Source organism: Protopterus annectens, chromosome 2.part2 (assembly GCF_019279795.1).
Source record: "Protopterus annectens isolate FY-2018-M chromosome 2.part2, PAN1.0, whole genome shotgun sequence".
Lineage (NCBI taxonomy): Eukaryota > Metazoa > Chordata > Ceratodontiformes > Protopteridae > Protopterus > Protopterus annectens.
In genome coordinates, this window is record NC_056730.1 from 870,430,525 (window position 1) to 870,455,876 (window position 25,352).

The 25,352-nt window shown below is 40.2% G+C and overlaps 1 protein-coding gene across 2 annotated transcripts in view; it reads right to left on the reverse strand.

Annotated features, from left to right (window-relative positions):
* Positions 1-25,352, reverse strand: part of TUT7 (terminal uridylyl transferase 7) — a 3,176,298-nt gene that overhangs the window by 669,740 nt on the left and 2,481,206 nt on the right. For both annotated transcript variants that reach the window (XM_044064191.1, XM_044064190.1), the window contains exon 18: positions 21,426-21,529. In XM_044064191.1, the coding sequence (XP_043920126.1) occupies positions 21,426-21,529 (104 nt within the window). The remainder of the gene's footprint in view (positions 1-21,425; positions 21,530-25,352) is intronic.

Sequence of the window (25,352 nt, forward strand, 5' to 3'; positions counted from 1 at the left end):
CTGCTGCAGTCATCACACTTGGGTTATCCTGCCATCAGGCAGTCCCGCAGTCGGCCAGAGTTCCAAAGTCTTGGTCCGGCGTCGGTTGCTGTCGCTTCTTCCCTGACGTCAGTGCACCAGGGGTATATAAGATGCATCCGATGCCATTTTCTTCAGTTTTTCTTGCCCCAGATGTCAGGTGCCCCCAAGTAGGTAGGCAATACATATTGCTAATAAAACATATATAAAAAATAAAAACAATACCTTCAGTTACAAGCAAATACACCACAAAGGTTGCATAGGACAGAAAGGTATAGACAAGTCCAGCTAGGACAGAGGGGATGGAGGGAGGGTAACCTGGACTGCAGCAGTGTGAACACTCGAACATCTACATTTATGGTAGGTACAAAACTATACTATGTTCATCGTGTTACACTGCTGCAGTCATCACACTTGGGTAGAATCCCAAAGCTAAGGTTGGGTGGCTGGTCTATAAAGAGTTAGGATTGGCTATGAGGCCCTGCAGAACTGCAGTGGCAAATCCTGCTCTGGATTTAGAGTAAAGAGGCAAGTGGTAATGCTTGGTAAAGGTGTGCACTGAACTCCAAGTTGCAGCCTCCACAATGTCTTTGGTTGGTACGCCTCTGAGAAAGGCTTTTGAAGTGGCTGTTGCTCTGGTAGAATGTGGCTTAATGTTATTAGGGACTGATTTGCCAGCGTAATCCGAAGCATCTGTTGTTAGAGTCTGCCTGGCTGTGTGAAAGGCTGACCCTTGTTGAGGTGACATGCCTGTGCCCACCATCGAAACTCCTGTTGTAGCAGTAACAAATACAGTGTCCTATCCATTTGGAAATAGTTTGCTTTGAGATAGCCTTGCTCTGTGATCCTGCAGCATATGCTACAAACAGTTGCTCAGTTTTCCTGAAAGCTTTTGTTTTGTCCAAGTAGAAGCGTAGCTGCCTGTGTATGTCCAAAGAGTGCAGAAGTTTCTCCCCTTTATTCTGAGGGTTTGGATAAAAAGTTGGCAAATGGATGGTTTGGTTAAGAGCCACAATAGATACCACCTTTGGCATAAAGGTAGGGTTTGTCCTTAAAGAAACCCTGTCCTGATGAAATATTATAAAAGGTTTCACTGCCATTAATGCCTGTAGCTCTGAGACTCTTCGTGCTGAAGTTACTGCCAGGAGCAGAGCTGTTTTCCATGATAAACATTTTAGATTGGCTGTATTGGCTGGCTCAAAAGGTGGCAAGGTCAGCTTTTCCAAAACAAAATTGAGGCCCCAAGTTGGTGTTTGTGCTCTCTGGGGTGGTCTTATGTTTTTAGCCCCTCTGAGGTACTGCTTTAGCAAGGGATGAGAGAATAATGGAGGATCCATGTTGTAATGAGCTGAAATGGCAGAGGCGTGGATCTTAATAGATGAGAAGGATAGGCCTTTGTCCAGCATCTCAGTTAAGTATTGTAAAATCTGAGGAATGTTTGGGATAAGAGGGTCAATGCTTTGAGCCTGGTTCCAGGCATAGAATCTCTTCCATTTTTCTGAATAAGATTTCCTGGTGCTAGGCCTCCTGGCCTCCAAGATGACATCCATAACCGCTTTAGAGAGAGAGAGAGAGGTGTTGCCTGTTTGACTAATGAATCTGCCATGCAGCCAGGTTTAGGGTTTTGAGCTGACCATGCAGGATCTGATTGTTTTGTTGAGTCAGAAGGTGTGAAATTTGAGGTAAAATCCATGGTGGGCCTTGAGCTAAGTTCTTTAAGATTGGGTACTAGTGCTGGCATGGCCAGTCTGGAGCAATCAGGATCATCTGTGGTTTTTCTTGTCTGGCTTGTAGGAGTACCTTTGAAAGGAGAGGCAATGGTGGGAAGGCATAAACTTTTACGCTTTTCCAGCTGAACGAAAGAGCATCCACTTTCCATGCTTGTGAGTGGTAAGTCCTTGTGCAGAATTTTTGTAGTTGGCAATTCGGTGGGGAGGCAAAAAGATCTATGTCTGGGCACCCTAATTTTTGCATTACCATGCTGAAGATTTGTGGATTCAATTTCCATTCATGAGGGTCCATGATAATTCTGCTTAGGTCGTCTGCCAGAGTATTTTTCTTTCCTGGCAGGAATTGTGCTTGCAGATGAACTTGATAAGTTAGAGCTGTGTTCCACAAGGTCATGGCTTGCCTGCATAGGGGATAAGAATGAGTGCCCCCCCCCCCCCTTGCTTGTTTATGTACCACATTACTGTGGTGTTGTCTGTCTTTAACAATAATTGTCCTGGATGCAGAAGGTCCTTGAAAGCTGTTAGGACATTTTGAACAGCCAACATCTCTTTTTGATTGATGTGAAGATGCACTTGGTCTGTGGTCCACTTGCCCTGAATACATTTTCCTGCCACGTGTGCTCTCCAGGCATAATCCAATGCATCTGTTGTTAGAGTCTGCCTGGCTGTGGGTAGAGTGAAAGGCTGACCCTTGTTGAGGTGACATGCCTGTGCCCACCATCGAAACTCCTGTTGTAGGCAGGGAATTATTGGTATTACTGTTTCTAAACTGTGAGAGTGTTGAGTCCAAACACTTTTTAGGTACCATTGTAATTTCCTCATATGGAGTCTGGCATATGGAATTAGTAGTATGCAGGATGCCATGAATCCCAGGGCCTGCAGAATTTTTCTTGCAGGGAAATGGGACTTTTTTGCCAGCAATTGAAAATATTGAGTCAGTTGTCCTTGTTTGTCTGGCATGAGATAAGCCAGCTGGGCCATTGTATTTAAGCTGGCACCCAGGAATATTATCTGTTGTGAGGGCACTAGTTTTAACTTCTTTTCGTTTACTGTGTACCCTAGAGAAATTAGCAACCTTTTTAAAAATGCCAGATGCTTTAGGAGAATGCCCTTTCTCTCTGCTTGAATGAAGCAGTCGTCCAGGTATGGATATATTTGAATTTCTTTTTGTCTGCAAAATGCAATTACTGGTGCCAGGCACTTTGTAAAGACCCTGGACGCAGTAGATAATCCAAAGGGCAGTGCAGAGAATTGGTAGTGCATTGTACCAGCTTTGAATCTGAGGTATCTTCTGCAATCTTGTCTGATAGGGACATGCAGGTATGCCTCTTTGATGTCCAAAGTAACAAGCCAAGCCTTCTTGCCCAGCATGGGAAGAAGTTGCTGTAGTGTCAACATTTTGAATTTCGGAACATCCAGGTAAGTATTTAGAGTTGAGAGGTCTAGTATGGGTCTCCAGGCCTTGTTCTTTCTGGGGACCAGGAAGAGTCCTGAGTAAAATCCTTGTCTTTGTTCCTGCTGTGGTACTTTTTGAATAGCTCTCATGTCCATGAGGGCTGAAATTTGTTTTTGAACCTCTGCCCATTAATTTTGTGGCAGGTTTGGCATTCCTTTTAGCCTTGGTAAAGTGTGAAAGTGGAACCTGTAACCTTGAGACACAATATTCAGAACCCATTTGTCTTGGGTGATTGTTTGCCAATTTTGAGAAAAAAGTGCAAGTTTCCCCCCTAAGAGGGCTGCCAAAAGGGAAGTGCTTGGCATACGAAGGGGGGAGCCATTGGGACTGTTTCCTGTAAGGTTGAGACTTGTCCTCACCTCCTTTTGGGGTTGAGGTACCCCACTGTCATTGTCTGTAAGAGCCTTGGGGTTGAGATCTGCCTCTTGGGCGTCTGTATCTGCCTCTCTGTGGCCTGTCTGACACTTGAAAGGACCAATTCTTTGCAGGCCAATTTCTGCTAAATCGAGGTGGCTGTACCTGTAAGAAATCTTTGACTGTTTGCATAGATTTAGCTTTATCCTCCATTTTCTTTAACGCCTCTTCTGCCTTAACACCAAACAAGGTATCATGCTGTAAAGGAGCATCCAATAATTTTGCCTTAACATGGTCAGGTAAACTCTGTTCTTTTAACCAAGCATGTCTTCGAATCACAGAACCTGTAACTGCGGCTCTACAAGAGGCCTCCAAAGAATCAAAACCACATTGCAGAGTATGTTTTCCCACCTGTTCAACTGCATGCAATAAATCCTGCATTTCTTTATAGTCAGGAGCTTCTGAGCTTGTAGGCATTTTCTGTTTTAACTGAGCCATTAAATATTGTTGGTACTTAAGCATGTGAAACTGGCAATTTAAAGCCCTTACTGCTAAAGTTGCAGAAGTGTAAACTTTCTTCCCCCATCTATCCAATGCTCTAGAATCTCCGTTAGAGGGGACTGGATTTTTTGCAATGGAAGCCTTAACCCCTTTGGGACCCTGGGAAATGGTTTCTGGGTCAGCAGAAGGTTTTTATAAAGAAACTTGTGAGAGTCAGAGACTCTATAGTACCTCTCTGGTTTGGCTGGTGCAGGAGGCAAAGAATCAGGAGATAAGCTGGATTCAGAGAACACATCATCCACAATATCTAACACAGGCGGTATAGCTAGGGGCCTGTGCTGAGGCAATAAAAGGGGCCTGTGCTGAGGCAATAAAAGGGGCCTGTGCTGAGGCAATAAAAGGAAGTTCCTGAGTCTTTTCGTGGATTCTGAATAATCCTGACTTTCCCAATGGAAATGCTCCCTCATGGTATGTAAAGTTTCCCCAAAAGAGTAATCCTCAGGAGAAGAGGCTGAAGGGATATATTCTTCAGCATCAGAGTCCTCATAGGGGGGTGGAAAGTATCCCTGGTCTGAAGAGGAATCAGAGGAAATGGAAACCTGATCAGAGAAATCATAGTCTGTATCCTGCCTTGGCCTTTTCTCAGGAGGGGGATGGGAACCCCTGAGTAGAGTAATGAGGTCTTCGGCTATTTTGTGCATCTGTTTCTTAGGCATGGAGGACTGTCCAGGAGAATGCTGTACTTGCTTCTTTGTCTTTAATGGTTTTTTTGTCTTGGCTGTTGCTTTAATGGTAAGTTGTGAAGGTCTGAAAACACCCTCAGAAGCCGTTGCCTGCTCAGTGGCTCCAGACCCATCTGAGGGATTAGTTTCCGTAGGCCCAATACCTTGAGTTTCCAGAGGCCTAGTTGTCTCCATGAGGGAGTCGGAGGCGGCCTGTGGCTCTGAGGTAGCGGGTGTCAGGGGCTGCGAAAGCGCCTCACTGAGAACCGGCGAACCGGAGACTGGCCTAGAAGAGGCTTCGTCGTCGGTTTTGGACCTCGGATGCTTGTCTTTATCCTTGTCCTTGCATTTTTTATGAATCGCGGTCGTCGGTTGTTCTGACGGCATTGTATAATTGAACCTTCGGCCAAAGTAGTGCAAAGCAAAATCAAAATATCGTTTTATAGTGTGTTTGTTAAATCTGGCACAAAACCGACAACTAGTAACGTCGTGATCAGGGCCTAGGCATGGAATACAGTAAGAGTGGAAGTCCTTATGAGATATTTGCTTCCCACAAGAAATACAATTATTAACTTTTTCTAACATAGGTCTGAGGCAAGAAAAAAGTTTCCCCAACGGGGTACTTAGCTTTATTGAAGACTTCGGATCTGAAATTCGACTTTGAAAATCTCAGGAGTCGGTCGACCAGCACTTGCAAACTGCTTTTGCTTTAGGCACCGCGCGGCAAGAAAGACTGAAGAAAATGGCATCAGATGCATCTTATATACCCCTGGCGCACTGATGTCAGGGAAGAAGCAACAGCAACTGACGCCGGACCAAGACTTTGGAACTCTGGCCGACTGCGGGACCGCCTGATGGGAGGAAAACCCAAGTGTGATGGCTGCAGCAGTGTAACACGATGAACATCATACCTCACATATCATTTGCTGCCTTAGAATACAGATGTGGTTGCTGTTTCTGCTTAAGTCGATAATTTTTTGGGGATTACAGTGATTTTAATAATTTTAAATATCTTATACTTTCTATCTTATACCCACATCTATATTTTTTTATCTGTATCTTTATTTCACCTAATTTGCTAGTGTTTCCTCCCTTCTCCCTTTGAAGCACTTGTGTACTCTTATTTAATTTACCATTGTTGGTAGTTCTTTCTGTCTCTTTGGGTACTTCTAGCTTTATCATAGTTGGTATATTTCTATATTTATAATTATTTAGATTTTAAAAAATGTTTATCTTTATCCTTATGACTTCTTGGGCTTTTGGCTATTGATCTAGTGTAGTTTCTGTATACTTCTCCCTTTAATTAAAACGTCAGAGAAGCCCTCAGGTTTCAAAAAAACTTCAGCCTTTGGCTACAAAATTCCACTATCAGAAATGCATTCTGAATGCATCTACTGCCAAGGCCCATCATGACTTGATGCAAATTGTGACATTTGTAAGGGTTTTAACCCTAGGGCCATCATAGACCACAAAAATAAGCTGATTCTCAGAGGCTTACTGCCATGTAAAATCTTAATCTTCTGGGGCTCACCCCCCCAAGATGTCTGAAAAGAAAGACTCTAGAAAATGCTCTCTGGAGCCATTGGCTTCATCAGCTCAGAGTTTGAAACCTCCAGCAAAATGTTTAAATCTTCAGATGCAAAGATTTAAAAAAAAAAAAAAAAAAAAAAAAAAAAGTCACCTCAGATCCGATCTTCACTCTTGGGTCCGGATCCTATCACCTCTAGGCTGCCATTCCCATTCTTGAAGCATTCTCTGAGACACCACCATTTGTATAATCTGGCCCAAAGGTTCTGGAGTCGTTCACACTGGATTCAAAGATACTGGTATCTTTGACTCCGGTGGCATCTCTGAGTAGACTGGCTCCAGATGACTATCAGAGCAGTAAGTGTCAGCACCGGATCTGAGGTGTTGGAGTCGACTCCGAAGCTGTCGGAGCCATCTCTTCCACTGAGAGCCTCACCGTTAAGACAGCACGACTACAACTCCTTCTGAGTGCTCTGCCTTTGGGGTGGAGGAAACATATGGCCCATACGTATGTTCTTTCACAGCTGTCTGTTTCCTTCTCTCCTAGGCATTCAACATTCAAGGTAGTGGAGAGGGCTTTCTCTATTCCCTAGAGCTCAAACTTCTACACCTTGTTCAGCTGCAATCACCCTAGCCTATGTGTTTCTGTGTCTTGAGCCTCAAACATCCTTATCACAGGGGCAGCCAGCCCAAGTTATCCACCAGGATACTCATCGGGGTATATTAATTTCTTATGACACTTCTCTGAAGAAGGTCCTAGGAAATGAAAATGCAAAAGGAGGCACCTAGACCCTCCTCAAGAGTCAGTCACTGAAGATACCAACTTTGATGAGGAAGGGGGGGTCTCCACGATCACCACACAATGACGTCTCATTTGGAGACATTCTGGAACTCAAAGCAAAGGGGAGGTTGGTCTCCCGACAACTCTTCCCAAGAGGAGTCAGTATTGCTGGAGGTTTTTCATTCTGGCCCTTCTACCTCCTGGATGATTCCACCTGCTGATGAGCTCATTGATTTGGTCTCTCAGTAGGCATGGAAGAAGACTGATACTGTTGAACCAATAGAAGAGACCAGACAAGATTCTGGTACCACCTACAGACATAATCCACTGGAACAAAGGAGTACCAGTTGATGCCATGGTCATAGCAGCAGCCACCAAGAAAGAACTAGCAGGACACAGTTTCTCTGTCTACCCTCCTGACAGTCTAGGGCATTTGACAGATTTGGGAAGTGTGTTTATGCTTCAGCGACCTTTGCCCTTCGATCACTAAACTATCAGGCACATTTCACAAGACTCCAGAGGGATTTGATTAAAGAACTTACCAAATCCCTCTCTGGGACTATACCCTCTGAGGAAGAGAACACTGTTGCCTCACAGTTGGCTAGCCTTCAGTCTACCTCCAATTCATCCATGAGGCTTACCTCTCATACAACAGGAAGGTACCTCACGAGTTCAGGTATTTACATCAGGGGACACCCCTGGATGTGTTTGTGTGACTCTGCAGAACTTTTCAGAGCTTCTTTCATCAATGTTCCCTTTGATGGAAGTTCCCTATTTGGCCCCAAAGTGAAAGACAAACTCTCCAGGTGTGAGCAGGAAGGTAAATCCTGATTTGTGTGTGTGTATTTTTTTCGACCTCTCAACAAACCTTTTCTAGAATCAATGAGGAGGTTGGAAGACCTGGATCAAGAAATCCCATGGTCCCTTCCAAGGTCCATCTGGAGATAGTTTCCCAGAGGCAGAGGGGGGAACTCTGATGGAAGATGCCACACTCAGGGCAGAGGAGGTCCATAGAACAGAACAGAGGATCGAGAGATTCTTTCTCTGACAGATCCTACCAGAGCTCCTGAAAGAGGCCTGACTGTCCTTCTCTGGAGGTGGTTGGGGGTCATTTATCCCTGCACCAGCAAGCCTGGTTAAAAAATACAAAAGATTCATGGGTGCACAGGATAACATCCAACAGTTATAGCATACCTTTTTCCCATCCACCTCTTCTGGTTTCAAAGAAAATCCCTAAAATTCCATCCAGTCAGAGGAAGGCAGCAGCACTAGAAATACACACGCTGCTAGAAAAGAGAGTCATTCAAGCAGTACCCTTCCAGACCAGACAGAGTCCAGAACTTACTCAAGAGTCTTTTTAGTGCCAAAGAAAACAGGGGACTGGAGACCAATTTTGGATCTCAGCAATCTAAATCAGTCGGTTCAATATACAAAGTTCCAGATGCTCACAGTTCAGTCAATTCTGCCTTTTCTGCATCAGGATGATTAGATGTGCTCAACAGATCTTCAGGATGTGTACTATCATATCAAAATAAACAGATGCTCCAGGAGATATCCATGCTTCTGACTGGGAGCCAGTCATTACCAATTCAGAGCTCTGCTCTTTGGTGTCTCCACAGCCCCCATAGCGTTCACCAGGTGTATGGCAGTAATGACAGCTCAGTTGAGGCTGCAAGGATTCAGAGTGTTTCCATACCTAGATGACTGGCTCATCACCACTCAACCAGACATCAACTGATACAAGCCAGAGATTACATACTCCAAATATGCTCTCATCTGGGTATTTTGATCAATTACAAGAAATCGACATTAGAATTCATCGTGCTGCTTTCAACATGATCACACAAACAGCATCTCTTCCTTTGGCAAGAGTGCAGACTATTCAGATCCAGGTCAAGAATATCATCCAAAACTTTTCTCTCTCAGCTTGATTAATCCTTCAAGCTTTAGGGTGCATGTCAGCAGCAATCATCCTAGTATCGTTATCAAGGTACCAAATGAGAATACTCCAAATGACATAAGCTACTCAATAGTCCATTCTTTACCGGCCTCTGTCCAGTCAGATAAAGATTATCTCCTATGGTAGATACAATCAAGTCAAGTGCAAGGTCATCCCTTCGTTCTTCCCCAACCCAAGGCCACAGTGACCACAGGTGCCTCCCAGATTGTGGGTGTGGGGGCCACGTCCTTGGAAGGACATTCCAAGGCATATAGTCCCCAAAAGAGGCCAGCACACACTATGAATGTCCTGGAAATGACAGTCATCCTCTAAGCCTTGCTGGCCTTCCACGACACTCTCCTCACCGGAACTATTGCGATTCAAACAGACAGTATATGTAAACAACGGGAAACCTGTGTCAAGAAGCTATCTTATACAGTTGATTTCTGATAGCAACGAACACTCAGGGGAAGCCCAATGTGATTGCAGACAAGTTAAGCAGGTCTATTCTAATGCCTTACAAGTGGTCTCTCAACATGAAGGTGGTGGAGAGGATTTTCCATTGATGGGGTTAACTGGGCTGTGACCTTTTTGCATCCCCTCTCAACAAGTGCGGCAGGTTCTTTGCCCTCATTCCCCCACTGGGGATGTCACTGAGAGATGCTCTACTTCATGACTGGTCCACTTGTCTCCTTTAAGCCTATTCCCAGATATCCCTCATCCCCAAATTTCTTCAGAAAGTATCTCGATTGAAGATCACAGTAATTCTCATTGCCCCTTATTTGCCTTGTCAGATTTGATTTCCTTCTCTTTGGCCTCATCTTCTTCATCCCCTTGGATCCTGGATCCAACTTCAGACTTCTGTCTCACTTGACAGATTCAATTCATCCAGACATTCTGGGCCTATGTTTTTTCCACTTCTGTTGACTGCTAGATAGCCCAAGCTCTCCTCTTCCATCATATTCTTTTATCATTTCACAAAGCTTCCACCAGAAAACTTTGTATCTTGAGCACAACAGAATCAATTAGATCCTTTTTCTCCTCCTATCTCTAAAGTTCTGGAATTTATAGCATCAATCTTCAATGAAAAAGCTTGCTCTTCTACTGTTATAGTGCAATTAGCTGCCATCTCCAATTTACCTGATGAAATAGATAATGCATCTGTACCACCTTCCAAACTTTGTAATGCCTTTCTAAGAGGAACACTTCTCCTAAGATCTCCTATTAAAGATCCTACTCTCCCTTGGGATTTAAATGTAGTGTTGCAAGCTCTAACCCAGTCTCCATCTGAACCTTCAGTTAAGATGGAATTAAAATATTTAACCTGGAAAACTATATTTTCAGTAGCAATTACCTATACCAGAAGGGATCTGAATTGCAGGCCTTGTCTTCTAAGCCCCCTTACTTGATTTTTCATAAAACTGAGTATCCTTAAGAATCAACCCTTCCTTTCTTCCTAAGGTGGTGTCAGAATCTAATATGACTCAAACTGTAAACTTACCAGTCTTCTTTCCAATTTTTTTAAATAAAGAAGAAAACATGTTACACCTATTGGACGTTCACAGACTATGTTTTTACTTATGCAGAACGAAAGATAAAAACAGAACTGTTTGTATCTTTTTGGATTCAAAATTGAGCAAGTCAATCTCTAAAGTAACATTAGCTAAATGGTTGACTGACTGCATTACCTTTGTTTATAATAAACTGGACATATCCTTACCCAAACTACCAACAGCACATTCCACAAGATTTATGGCTACTACTTCAGCTTTTTTGTCTAGAGCTTCTCTAGATGATACTTGTGCAGGCACAACTTGGACAATCTTCATACTTTTATTGCTCATTACAAATTAGATCTGGTCTCTAAGGGCAGAGCATCTTTTGGTTTAACGGTACTCAAGAATATCCTTCCTTAGTGTCCCCCCGGGGTTGAGGTAGCTGGGCACTCTGTCCCAACAGCTGAGGAACAAATGAAAATTGACATCAGACAAAGAAGTTATGTACTCACTATAACGTTCCATCCATGTTGTTCATTTTTATTCTTCCTCAACTACCCTCCCACCAAATCTCTCCTCGTCACTCTTTTGGAAGGATCGAAGATGCTGAAGGAACCTTGTTCCTTTCTTTGAGTCTCAGTCTTTGCTGGTTATCTTAATATTTTTATTCCTTTGCAATGCTCTACGGATATAAAGTGCAGCAAACAAGATCTGAGGTATATCAGGGACTTAGGCATTATTGGAAAAGGAGGAGTTTGAGAGCTTTCATGAGCCAAAGCTTTCAGTGATCCAAGAGCTAGTAGAAGTGGCCGAGTCAGATCTGAACGCAAGAGCTGAGTAAGAATGAAAATGGACAACACAGATGGAACATTACAGTGAGCACATAACTTCTTTTTTATACCACTATGCATTTACTGAAGGGTATGAACTGGTTCTGCTGCAAGATATGTCAAAGTTGGTTGGAATCATTCACCACTTTAGACCCAGTGACAAGTGTGCAGCATCACACAAATGTTGATAAATGTATAACGGCTTTAAAGTCACTGACAACTCATGATCAAATGCCCTATTCACATCCTCAGGAATACAAAAAGAATCATGAAAATCATTGGCGCCTTAATAGCTAGAAGACGCTGGAGGTCTTGTGTCTTTTTCTTCATCTTTGACCCCCAACCCACAATGCAAAAGCTACAACTTCTTCAGCTCTTTAAATGGGTAGGAATGACTAACAATGAGCAGTGTCTACTTATGCTGCAATGAAGGTGATCCTTAGAGTCAGGACCAGGGAGGACTTCTCATAGTTTGTGGAGATCTTACAAAGCCTGCAAACATGGAAGTGATAAAGTCAAGGATACTAACAATTATTCACTGCATTCCATGAATTGCTCATTTCCTGCCTTCATTTAAACCCCTTCCTGAACATTATTCTGCATATACTGTTCCCATAAATTCCATTTATTTCTATATAATTAGCTCCTTCCATTTTCTAAAATCCCACTTTTAGTTCTTTTATCTCCTTTATAATATTAATATTTAGTACCTCAATTACAGCTGGTTTAGATTTTGATTTTCATTTACTACTAATTGTTTTGGCAGTCAATAGCATTAAACTTAGTGAGGCCTTACTATGTATAAGTAATTCAGATCCTGTGCATTCAACACACAAAAAAAATAATTTTCTCAATTGCAGCCATTTTCTCCCCAGTATTTTGTAAGGAGCTTTAAAACTCAGCCAACTTGTTACACTCACAAAAAACACATTTCCCAGTTGTCTCTTTCTTTCCATCACACCTCCAGCTTTTGCTATGCACTTGCGGAAAAATGATATGAAGTCTGCTTGGGGTATAAAAAGTACCTATGCAAACACTTCCAAGCAAAAATCCTAAAGCTTCTGGACTTTGTCACATGCTTCGGAACCATATAGATGACCTCCCATTGTTCCTTTGTAGACTGCCTTTCCAGTCTCTCTTCCTAATCTTTTCTAACCTCCCCTGATTGACTGCAATAGCTATCATGCAATATTTTATATGTCCTACTAATTATCCCTGTTTTAACAGCAGCTTCTGTCCTAGACTCGATAAAAGGTCTACCTGAGATGGTATTTCACTTAGCACTCACCTGTCCTTTTCTCTTTGCCTATACTCTGATATTAGTCTATGGTAGGGAAGGCAGTCTGTAACCTACAGTCCAAACTTCTTCTTGGCCTCATCCACTCTATCTTTTCCTCTCTAGTTACTTGTTCCCAATCCTTTGATTACTTTGTCATCTTTCTCCAGGAAATTCCAGCCCCCTCTTGCCAATTTTTTATTGCCCTAACTGCAGCCATCCCTACTGGCAAAATCTCCTTTCTCCATTCCTGTGTTGAATTAATTCTCGGAATACTCTCTGCAGCTTTATGGCTACAATATTCTGTATGGCTGCTGCTGTTCTCTTTGAAGATTTGCATCCAAAATCCTAGTATCTCCTTACCTCTCAAACCTACCCCATTTCATCATCCTTCCTTCCCACTTTGATTTATAACCTTCTGCTTGCAACATGTGCATCAGCCTTAATTGTGTAGCTCTAAAATATCCATTCAAATCATGTAATCCTAAACCACTTTGTTCTATGTGGAAGATTAACTTATCCAATAAGCTCTTACCCTCTTTCACTGCCAAACAAATTCCTTCAACTCTCTAATTATTGCCCAAAACTTCTCCTCTGGTCAATAAATTTATTTTCACTGCTTGTATATTATTAGTCACATCCATAACAAAGATCTTCTAGTTTCTATGTTTTTGAATTATTGTTTTATTCTCCTTCCACATATCCTTAAGCTGCCATAAAAGAATCATTTTTAATCCACAGAGCTAAACAGCTCATCTTATATCTCCATAAATGTGGGTATCACTGAACCAACTCATTTGAGGGTACATGGTTTACCAATAAAGATGGTTTTATCTTCATTAATTTTATATTCTGAAGAGATTTGAAATTGTCTCAAAATATTCCTCAACACTGAAAAGGCCTTTTCTGTATTTATCAAGGAGAAAATATCATCTACAAATAAAGCTAACTTTTTTGAAAATCATACCAGTTATTTCGTTGAATTTGTGAGGTTCTTATTTTCTTTGCCAAAAGCTCAAATAAATATAAAAGGAAATAGGACACCCCTGCTCGATTACCTCTGTTCAAGCACAGCTTGTCACAGAGAAAGCCTCCCACAATAATTCTTGCCTCCAACCCTTTATATATCTTCTTAACTAATCCTATTATACTATTAGGGAATGCAAATGCTTCCCATTGTCCTACTCATAAAATCTCAGCTGACGCTAGCAAATGTTTTCTCTGTATCAAGACCCACCAACAATAATGGTATTTTCTTATATTCTGCTTTCCTCAGATCACCACTGTTCTACTGACTGTGCAAAATGTTTGTCTCTTCTCCACAAAACCACAAGGATTCATATCCATGCATTTTGGCAACACCTTTGTCATTCTCTTAGTACAGAGATTAACACTTTATAATCATGGTTTAATACTTGAAATGGGTCTATGTGAAGCTTAGGATCTTTACCATCTTTGGGTAATGCAGCCACCACAGCTTTTTTCTAAGATGCTGGGGCTCCTTCCCCATTCAAAATACTGTTAAAGCCTTCGGGATCTTTTATCACTTTCTTCCTTCTTAACTTCTAAACTTCCACTGGAAAACTGCTTGTTCCTGGAGACTTACCTGTTGACTGATTATTTTTATCTCATCCCTTCCTATCATAGCTATTAAGTATTCAGCCTCACCTTCCTCTAACTTTGGAATAATTAAGTCTTCCACAAATATTCAATTTCTGTCTTTTCTTGGTTTCCACATTCCTCTGCTTTATACAAATGTTGAATACAATTTCCAAAATCCAGAAGCCACAAACAAGAGTTTATCTGTGTCAGTTTGTGACAGGCTGTGCAATTGACTGGCAAGAGAAGATTTATTTGAGTTACAGTTTACTGTTACCCCTACTTTTCACAGTTTGCAGAAAGAAAGGTATAGCATGTGGACAGGAAGACATACTTTGATTTACATTTTGTTGTTGTACCTCTAACCTATAAATTCACAGACAGCAGAAAGAACTATCCAGAGCTTATCTGAAATAATCTTGTGTTGGTTTGTGATTTTTTGATCTTTACTGTTATAATGAGGTGAGACTGCAAGTGAATGTGGACAGAAGTTAGTGCAATGGAAAGGAAATCCAGCTTGTGTGTGACTGGCACAACTGGTGTAGTAGGTCAGAGTGACAACTTTATTTCACTTAATTTAACATTCAGTTTTCTATTGTTTGCGTAATTTTTCTCATAAACATTGACTTTAAATCTCTCTGAATTCTGTGGTGGCTGACTGAATACTATTTAAGCCAGTGGTTCCCAAACTGGGTGCCATGGAGAGGCTCCAAGTGTGCCACAAGGATTTACCAAAAAAGGTGTAAAAAAAGTACCATCAAAAATTTTTATTTGCTTGTACACTGGAATTGTCGCCTTGTATTCAGTTAGGAAAGGCTGAAAAGTAAATTGTTTGGATTTTTACTTATTTAATGATTTCCACCACCCTTCATAAATCCAACAATTGCGTGATCTGTGTTAGAAATCTGGCAACACTGTGTGTGATTACCTCAACATCTTTGTTGTACGAGAGGTGAAGCTGTCATAGATTTTATAATTAAAAGTTGAACTGTGCATTATATAAAAGTTAACATTAAATTTCAGATTGAGCTGAAGTACTGTTTTTTTTTTTTTTTTTTTTTTTTTTTTAACAATGGCCTCTACCTCAAAGCGTCAAATCGACTGCACTTCTGAAGATGATAGTGATTGTAATGAGAGTACCAGCAAAAGTTGTACAATTGCTGACCAGCCAAAAGCCAAGGCTTTTGCTGTTAAGAAAACAAGGCTTTATTTGGAGAATTACATCAGTTATAGTTTTACATTTGTTGAGAAACAGGGCATGCAACAACCACATTGCATTATATGCAACAAACTTCTATCAAATGAAGCCGTGGTTCCCAGTAAGTTGCAGCGCCATTTAAAATCCCAACTTTATTTTAAATGCTTGCCACAATCTCAACTGAAACAGGTTCAGTTTTTTACAAAAGCAGTTACAGTTTATGACAAAGTACAACTTGCCAGCTTTCAAGTGGCAGAATTAGTGGCAAAAAACATGAAGCCACATATTGTTGCGGAGAATTTGACAATGCCAGCATGTCGGCTGATGGTGAAAGCAATGTTACGTGATGAGACAGAGAAAGTTATTGCAAAAATACCATCATCCAACAATACTGTTGCATGAAGAATTGAAATGATGTCCGATGATATCAATGACAGTGTTTGCAACCAGCTCAAAATCTACAAGAGATTCTCTCTCAAACTCGATGAATCTACAGACATCAGTGGTAAAGCACAATTAATGGCATTTGTAAGATATCCAAATCAACAGTCACTTATTGAACAATTCCTGTTTTGCAGAGAGCTAATTCAGACACGTGGAGAAGACATATTTAAGTGTGTATGCACATTTTTTGAGCAACATGGATTGTTATGGCAATGGTGCACCTCAATTTGCACAGATGGAGCACCTGCTATGACAGGATGTGTCCGTGGATTCCTGAGTTTGGCAAAAGCAACTAATCCAAGCATAACCAACAACACACTGTTTCATTCACAGAGAAGCCCTTGTAAGTAAAACACTGCCATCTGATCTACATACCATCTTACGTGAAGTGGTGTGAATTGTTAATTACATCAAGTCGCATCCAGCCAAAAGCTGACTGTTTTCTGAACTATGTAATGATATGAGTTCTGATTATATCACTGTTTTGCTACATAATGATATCAGATGACTGTCCAGGGGCAAAGTTCTCGCACGTGTTTGTGAACTTCACCTTGAAACCATTTTTTCTTCAAAATCAACCACACAATGAATTTACAACGTTACTGTCTGATTCCTCTTGAACCAGTAAAGTTTCATACCTTGCTGACATATTTGAAATCCTGAATTTAGGTATGCAAGGTGTTGATGCTAACAGTCTTTCTGTCACCGACAAACTGGAAGCATTTAAACGCAAAATTGATTTGTGGCAACGGGAAGTAGAAACAGCAACTTCAATTCACATGTTTCCAAATGCAGCACGAGCTGATCTTGGAGGACTTGTATTACACAACCTGATTCTTGAACACTTAGCTTTACTAAAACAGCAGCTTCAGCACTACTTCCCATCTCTTGATACATCTGCTCAAGATTGGGTTAGGAACCCTTTTCATCAGCACAACAATTTGGTTGGTCTTTCTCTAACTGAGAAGGAACAGTTAATAGATGTTGAAACAGACAGATTGTTGCAGCTCAATTTAACTCAGTTAATTTGGCACAGTTTTGGCTTGAAGTTGAAGAGGAACATCCTGAAATTGGAGCAAAAGCCATTGAAGTACTGTTGCCTTTCTGTACCACTTACCTGTGTGAAAAAGCATTCTCCACAATGACTTCCATAAAAAATAAGCACAGAGAGAGACTTCAAGATGTAGAAAATGATTTGAGAATATGCTTGTCGAAAATTCCAGCCAAACTTGAGAATTTATCACGTAGTATACAGTCATCAATCTCATTAATTGGTATCTGATTTTAAATACTTGTATTGAGTAATGTTACTCCAAAGTTGTATTGCATTTTATTGTGTTTACAGTGTTTGTATATAGTCCCATTATTATAAAATATTTATTCCAAAGAGTTTGCAAATGTTCTGATATAGTGTTGTCTGACAAAAAAAAAATATTGGGTGCTGCGGCTGGTCTAAAAAAATTTTCGGGTGCCCTGGGACAAAAAATTTTGGGAACCACTGATTTAAGCAATAAACCATGACTAGGTGTGGGTAATATTGGATTTACCCATGGTTGGTGTGGTGTGGTTTGGTCATGAGGGCGAACAAAGCCAACTGTAGGCAAATCCAGCATTGTCCACACCCAGCCGTGGGTTATTGCTATTATAAAATGACATTATTAAAGAAAAAAAATGTTATTGTAAAATGCCTCCATGCTGCCCTTCTGCAGTTTTCCGGTATTCTGGGGCATTTCTGATGTACTGCACACGCGTAAGGGACTTATGTTCCCACGCTTATGCAGTACATCACTGCTGTGTAGAGGTAGCAATGGAAAAAGGAAGATCTTTGTTGATTTTTTTTTTTTTAGTTGAAAATAAAAAAAAAAAAAAGAAAGAAATCGGGAGGCTTTACATTCGGGAGAGCCGAGACAGACAAAACAGAAAGATAATCAGTTTTTTTTTTTTAATTTTGCAGAATGTACCTGATTATCCTGTTATTTTTGTCTGTGCCATCTCTCTTGTTCATTTCAGGTCTTCTATTTTCTTTTTGTGGGGCAAGAAAAAAAGAAAAGTAAAAAAAAAATTAAGAAGTATACTAATGGGAAAATGTCTGGGTGACCGGACCTTTTTTTCTATTAGTATATTCTCGGATTTACTACAGGCACGCTGGTTGGGCTGGTCAATCAGCATGCTCGTTTTTGAATATTAATGGCCAGTCATTCTATAATTTCTTTTAGAATTTTTTACTTGTTTGCAACTAAAAATGGATTCCTTAAATTAGTAAGCCATTAATGATTTGCTAAAGTGAAAGTATCTTGTACAGTGTGGTAAATGCTGTGTATATTCAAAGGTAACATCTGATAATGCTACTGATATGTTCTTTATGACAGAAGTTGGAAAATTTACTTACCGTTACTGCTAGTAAACAAAGACTTGATGATGCCTGCACTTACGCAATTGGCACAGCTTGGAGAACTGCTGTCACGTATGTCAGTGACTGGACTGATGAGACAAATAATAGTATTTATTTATTTATATTTGTTGACCGGGATTGTCCGACTGGACGTGGGTCCATTTTCAGGGGAGGCCCAGGGAGAAAAGCTCCACAGTTAAAGTAAACAGACAGTAGTTACATTGGATTACATAGCGATTAAAAATATACATAGCAATTACTTACAACATATTTACAGATGAAGAACATAGTACATCAGTAGACAACTAGAATCTTTATCTGTGAAGTACATAACAAACATTAACAAATGTTACAATAAGAAGTTCCTGCTGTATAATAAGTACTAGGCTTATGAGCATCTGAGCTTGCTATAATCAAGGTAGTTAGTGGAGTGGAAAGAAAAGTAGTGGTTGGATGGGGTGGGTGATATTAGAGTGGGAGTTATTTTTTTAACACATTACTGAATTATCACTTATAACGTAAGCAAACTTACGTTTATATAAAAGTAATCAAGCCACATTAATAAGTTCACATTTACAAACATTACACATCACATATATTATTTATCACACAATCAAAAGAACATTACATAAATTCTTAAACCTCATTCCTACTCCAAAACATTTTCTGCATATATTGTTCCTACAATTTCCATTTTTTCTTGTGAAATTTATTCCTACCCTTTTCTAAAGATCCTGCTTCCAGTTCTTTTATCTCTGTTACAATATGCACTACTTTAGGTACAGTTGGTTTACATTTTGATTTCCATTTTCTAGTAACTGCTTTTTGGCAGCCACCAGAATTAAACTTAACAAGGTTTTACTATGTCTAGGCAATTCAGATCCTGTATCTCAGTTCAAAAAATTATTTCTTTAGTTGCATTCAATTGCTCACCCGGTATGCCTGAGAAGAGTAATCCATAGGGAATTCTTTTAAGTCTGGCAGGTCATTATACTCTGAGCATATGCTCCCATGTACCTCCTTCTTCCCCATTACACTTCCACCATTTGCCATCTACCTGAGGAAAAATTTTTTGGAGTCTGCTTGAGGTATAAAAGTATCTATGCAAAAACTTCCGGGGAAAAATTCTACATTTTCTAGAATTTGTTACATATTTGTGAGCCATACATACATTTGTCCATTCTTTCTTTGTGAACTGCTTACCTAATCTCTCTTCCCAATCTTTTCAGACCTCTTCTGACTAATTAATATAGTTAACATGCAATACTTTATACGCTGTATTAATTATCCCCTTTTTAATGGCAGCTTCTGCTCTAGATAAATACCAAAAATATTCAACGTTTTATGTCATTTCTACGATCCACAAGTCATTACTTAACCCTCCTGTTACAATTATTTCGGGAATAGATGGCTTTCAGCAGAATGTTGGTTTATTATTAAAAGGGTTTGTTAGAAAACCTCCCATGTTTGTAAATAATAAGGGTGGATTAGTGGAAAGATTTAGAAATGTTAAATGGAAAAGTGAATATTTTGGGTCAGCTTGGATCTAATAAATCCGTATACCTTAATTCCCCATACAACAGACTTAACAGCAGTAGCACATTATTTAGATGAGGGACCCTATACATATTTTGTACTTGCACACAGTATATTTACTTAGGATAATAAATGGTTTATACAAAAATTGGGAATCAGTGGGAGACTTTTTGGCCCAGCTTATGCAAACATATTTATGTCATAATTTGAAAGAATGTATACGTTTTAATCCCCAGAATGCTTGCTGTCAAGGAGTTATGCTTACTAGAGCAATTATAGTTTAACTTCTTCCTGTTTACATGTTTTTTTTTTCTATATGTATTTTCTTTTTAAGTATATTAGCAAGCTTACAGCTCACAGGAACCCAAGGCTACCTCAGAAGTGGAGTTAGTAAAAACAGAAAGTTAACAACATGCATCACTGGACTTCCTTACTTTCTCATGTCATTCATGCATAAATCCATGGCTGTGAGAGAAAAAAAGCTTTCTGTTGACTGCTGCACTGCGTATGCTCTAGATTTGCCAAAAACAGAATTAAAGTAGGACTTGACCCTTTCCTTTTATTTCCTACATGTGGGCTACACTGAACCTTTGGCACTTACAGCAATGCTTTTAAGTTATGCTCTACTCGCAAGACAGCAAATACAACACTGGTATGGGTCTTAACTTAGGATATACAGACCACAGGTTACAGCATTTTAGGTACCGAATATGTTAACTTTTCCATGATGAACCTCAAGCTTGAGATCCAGCTATGTGATTGGTAAAAATGAGAAATTAATGTCATGAGGCTGAGTCAGCCATCTGCAATGCATCAACTGACAGGGGTAATGTATCTAAGCAAAAATAATTAAATCAATAAATAAATTAATTAAATAAAAAAACAGAAATATGCAGAGTTATGAGTATCAAAAGAGAAAATATCAAATGCTACCCATTACAGAAAGCATCTGAAATCAGAAAAAAAAAAACGTTTTGTTAGTAAAACAAAAATTATCTAGAAAAATGCATGAAAGATCCTGAACTTTTCGCAGTAACATGACAATTAAGCTTCCCTCTCAAGGAAAAAAAGATTACCAAAGAGAACAAATAAATCAATTCAATAATTAACTTTTCTCTCCATGTACAGTGAGACATACATTTTGCATATGAACTGCTTTCTACACTGACAAAGCACCAAAAAGTGAGTTGTACATATTGAAGTTTTTGCATCTATACTCAAAATCATTATTCAGTAGAGAAACACTTGGATGTACCACTGAAAATGTTTAAATTGAATCCCTTCACATATTTAAGTTATCTCCAGTTGCAAGGTAGTAATAATTTCGAAGACTTATCAGAGCAAGATGGTCTTAGGCAACTCTGCATGCTACTATGATCAAATATTTTAGAAAATCAAGACTATAAGGTTAAACAAGCTACTTAAAAAAATAAAACACAGGCAATGAATTATTTCAGTAATCATGTGTTACTGGAAACTGAAATAAAGAAAAAAACTGCATCAAAAGAAAACTGGCATTTTCTTACATAAAACACAGGCAATGATTTATTCATTTTAGTAATAATGTATTACTGAAAACTGAAATAAAGAAAAAACTGTAAAACAAGAAAACTGATGTTTCCTTACCAAAGTGTTATATAAACTGATATCCCCTTCGAGGCCACTTCTGCTATGAATGAACTTAACAATAGGAACTTTGGCAGTTGTAATTGACAAAATGTTTCTTAGACCTAGAGTTCAAATAAAATAAAGAATGTCAACTGAAATAGAACACTATTACTAATATTTTGCACTACTGTGACATAATAACTGTGATAAGTACTTACCATAACATAAAATCGTCCAGCAATATCATTTTAACAGTGCATCATAATAATTGGGTTTATGCAGCCTGTTTCCCTTTGATTTACCTAGATTTTTTTCTACTACTCTATTTCCCGTGAAGGCCAATGCTGATCTCATTTCTTCAGAGGTACTTAGATCACTGGTAGAGGGATGCATAAACAGCCAGCACTCCGCAGAAGTCAATTCTGTTCTTTAACTCCCTAAAACCTTCAGAGGTACTTCACGTAACATATTACACTATACTGCAAACAAGCAATAAACCTAGAAACACTTGAAAAGCGTAACAGTTTCAACAATAATGTACTATTCCCTTGTGGGAGATGATGGTTGGCTTTACTTTTACAATGACTTCTCCTAAAACATACTGTTACAGTAAACTCTCAGTTAACCGGAACGCAAGCAACCGGCAAAAAAAAAAATAGAAGAAATAAAGTACAATTTTCATGTGTTGCAACACAATACAGCACAACTGTACTGTGCTCATTGTTTTTCATTACTGCAGTAATATTTTCTTAGGAGGATTCCTAAAGCTGAGGATGGTGGCTGGAGAGATGAAGCTAAGTGGAGAACAGATCATGCAAAACTGCACAGCCGAACCAGATTCTGGCTCTGGAAAAAGATTACAAGTTGTAGTGTTTTGTAAAGGTGTGGACTGAGGAACAAGTGCCTGCTTCCAGAATTTCTTTGGCGGTCATTCATTTAATGAAGGCAGTTGAAGCTGTGGCTCTGGTGGAATAAGTTTTACTTTAGTCTGTAATAAAAACTGATGCAACTAAAGATCCACTTGGAGATGTTCTGTTTGCGAACTGGTTTAATCAGCGTTATGCAGTGCAAATGACATACAAAGTTGATCTGACACTGAAATTTTTTTGTCTTGTCCAAGTAATATCTAAACTGCCAGTGAACATCCAGGGAGTGCAAAGTTCTTTCTCCCACTTTACGGGTTTGTAAATAAGGCAGATGTATGGTCTGATTTAGGAAGAGCTTAGTAATCACTTTGGCATAAAAGTAGGGCTATTTCTCAAAAAGATGCTGTCCTGGTGAAATCTTTACTCATCAACGCCTGTAGTTCAGCTATTTTTCAAGCTGAGGTGATGGCCACTAACTACAATTTTCCAGGAAAACAATTTGATTTCTGCAGAGGCTGTTGGCTGAAAGGGTGAGAGAGTGAGCTTCTTCAGTACAAAGCTGAGGTCTCTGAAGGGTCCAGGATCTCTTCATGGTGGTCTTAGGTGGATTAATGTCTTTGAGAAAGGGGGGAGGGGGTTGCACTGGGAGGCAGGCCAAAACAGCAGAGTCATGAATTTTAATGGATGAATGAGAGAGAACATTTGCAAATTTTTCAGCCAGACAGGTTAGAACCAAAGGCAGACTTGCTATAGCAGGAGTTGTTCACTCTTGTTATGGCGCCAAACAGAAAATATTTTCCATTTTGGGATGAATGATTTTCCACGTACTATTTTTTTGTTTTTTGGCTTCTTTCTGCATAGATAAGATGTCCTTGTTCAAGAGATGACCATGAAAAAGGAGGATCACATCATCCAGCCTGCCAACTTCAGGGTGGTTAGGTTGGTGTATATGGTAGCTCCTCTGTTGTGGGTCACGAGATCCCCCATCCAGTGGAAGCAGCCACTGTTCTTGTCATCTCACACTGTGTAATAGAAGGAACCAATGACGCTGCTTTTTCCGAAAGGGTGCAGTCAAGATCACCCTTGGCCTCTCCTCCCTGAGGATGGGAGGGAAAGAATACAAAAATAGACCTGTCCATGGGAAAGAGAAGATGTCAGCCCTACAGATCTGGTTGTCTTTGGCCCTTGGGCAAAACTTTTGTTAAATGACTGTTTTCTTCTGAGGCAAAAAGGTCTATTTCTGGCACACCACACAACCTTGTCTTTTTTAGCATCCATTATTTGGGGTCTATGATTGACCTACTCAAATGGTCTGTCAGACTGCTACTCTACTCTCTACTGGGAGACACCACATTATCAGGTCTAATCCCATATCCTGTGCTGCTCCCACAGCTGCATAGCTAGGTGGCAGAGTGGGTATCTCCCTGTTTATATACTACATAACTATGGCACTGTCTGTCTGCCTTGATCAAAACTGGGGCTGGTTTCCACAGTTGCTTGAATGCCATCATGACCCTTGTACACTGTGACTTTGGAGTAATGTTGTCTCCCACTGGTCTTGTATCTGTGGACCCCCCCCCAAAAAAAAAATGTAAACCCCAAGCAATTCCTGAGGTGTCCAAGATGATAATTTGGTTTCCTACAAAGTACTGGAATGGGATTCTCTTGTTCTGTAGGCTGGCTGCCATCCACTATAAATTTTTTTTTTTTAGGCAAAGGAGAAGAAGCTTTATCTTGAGGCTTAGGGGGTTGTTTGTGCTGGCACCACACATTTTTAGGAACCATCATATCTTCTTAATGTGCAGCTTGACAAGTGAGATCATCAATGTAGGAGGCCATGTACCTTAGAGCCCAGAGGATTTCACTGACCATCACTGACATCTGTAGTAGTGACTGGAAATATTTGGTCAGGAAAAGAACTCTGTCTTGCTTGAGAAGGGACATCTGTTTTCCTGTGCATTGCAAGGCTCCTAAGAAAAAAAAGTCTGAGAGAGGGAATAAGATTTCTTTATGTTCAAGGAGCAACCCAGGTTTAATACACAGGCCATGGTCAAGTATAGGGTAGCTTCTAGATCCTGCATGGAGTTCACGTGGATTAGGCAATCATCTGGATTGGGGTAGATGTGCATGCACTGTGCCCTGCAGTAGGAAACTACTGGAGCAAGTCATTTTGTGAACACTCTCGGAGCAGTAGGCAAGCCAAAGTGCAAAGCATAGACTTGACAGTGGTTACTATCTGCCATGAAATCATACCTCTCAACTGTCCAGATTGTCACCTCATATTTTTGGTCTGTTCCTCATAAAATGTGTGGGTTTCTGGCAAACCACTGAGGAATGAATTCAGTAAATGACATATATTTGAGTTACAGACTTCATATTATTTAGAAAATGCATGCAAACACAAACTTTATTCTAGCAATCTTCTAAGTTTATAGGAGCATTATTTAAAATCTGGCCCTATTTTTGGGCATTTGCCCCACATTATTTTAGGCTTTGTCCAGATTTCTTATGTGAAGAGGTTGAGAGGTGTGCATGAAATGAAGATACCTCCTGTGCAACTTTGATAAAGGAATGTGGAGGTAAGCGCCCTTAAGATCTAGGGTGACCATGTAAGCCTGCAAGGAAAATATAGGCAGGAGCTTTTGAAAAGTAAACATTTTGAATTAGGGAACTACCAGGAATCTGTTTAGTCTTGATTAGTCTAGGACTGGTCACCAAGATTCTTCTTTTCTTGTAATTAGAAAAAGTACTGAGTAGTACTCTTTTCTTTTATCTCATAGGAGGGCTAGTTCTACTGAGCCTTTAGAGACAGTAGGGACATGTGCTGGTCTTGGGATGGAAGCAAAATGCAGTTTGTATACTGCTCTTATTATATGAAGCACCCATTGGTACTAGGTAATGTGCGGCCACTTGTTCAAGAAAAGGGAGAGGCTTCCTTCTACCTTTGCAGGGGAAAGGGGGAATGGGCTAGGGTGGGACTTGGAGGAGGGATGGAGAGGTGCCCAGCTCAGTCATGGCTGCTCCCTATTGGACTCCTGTGAATGGGGTCTGCTGGGCCTGGATATTTGGTCAGCTTGCC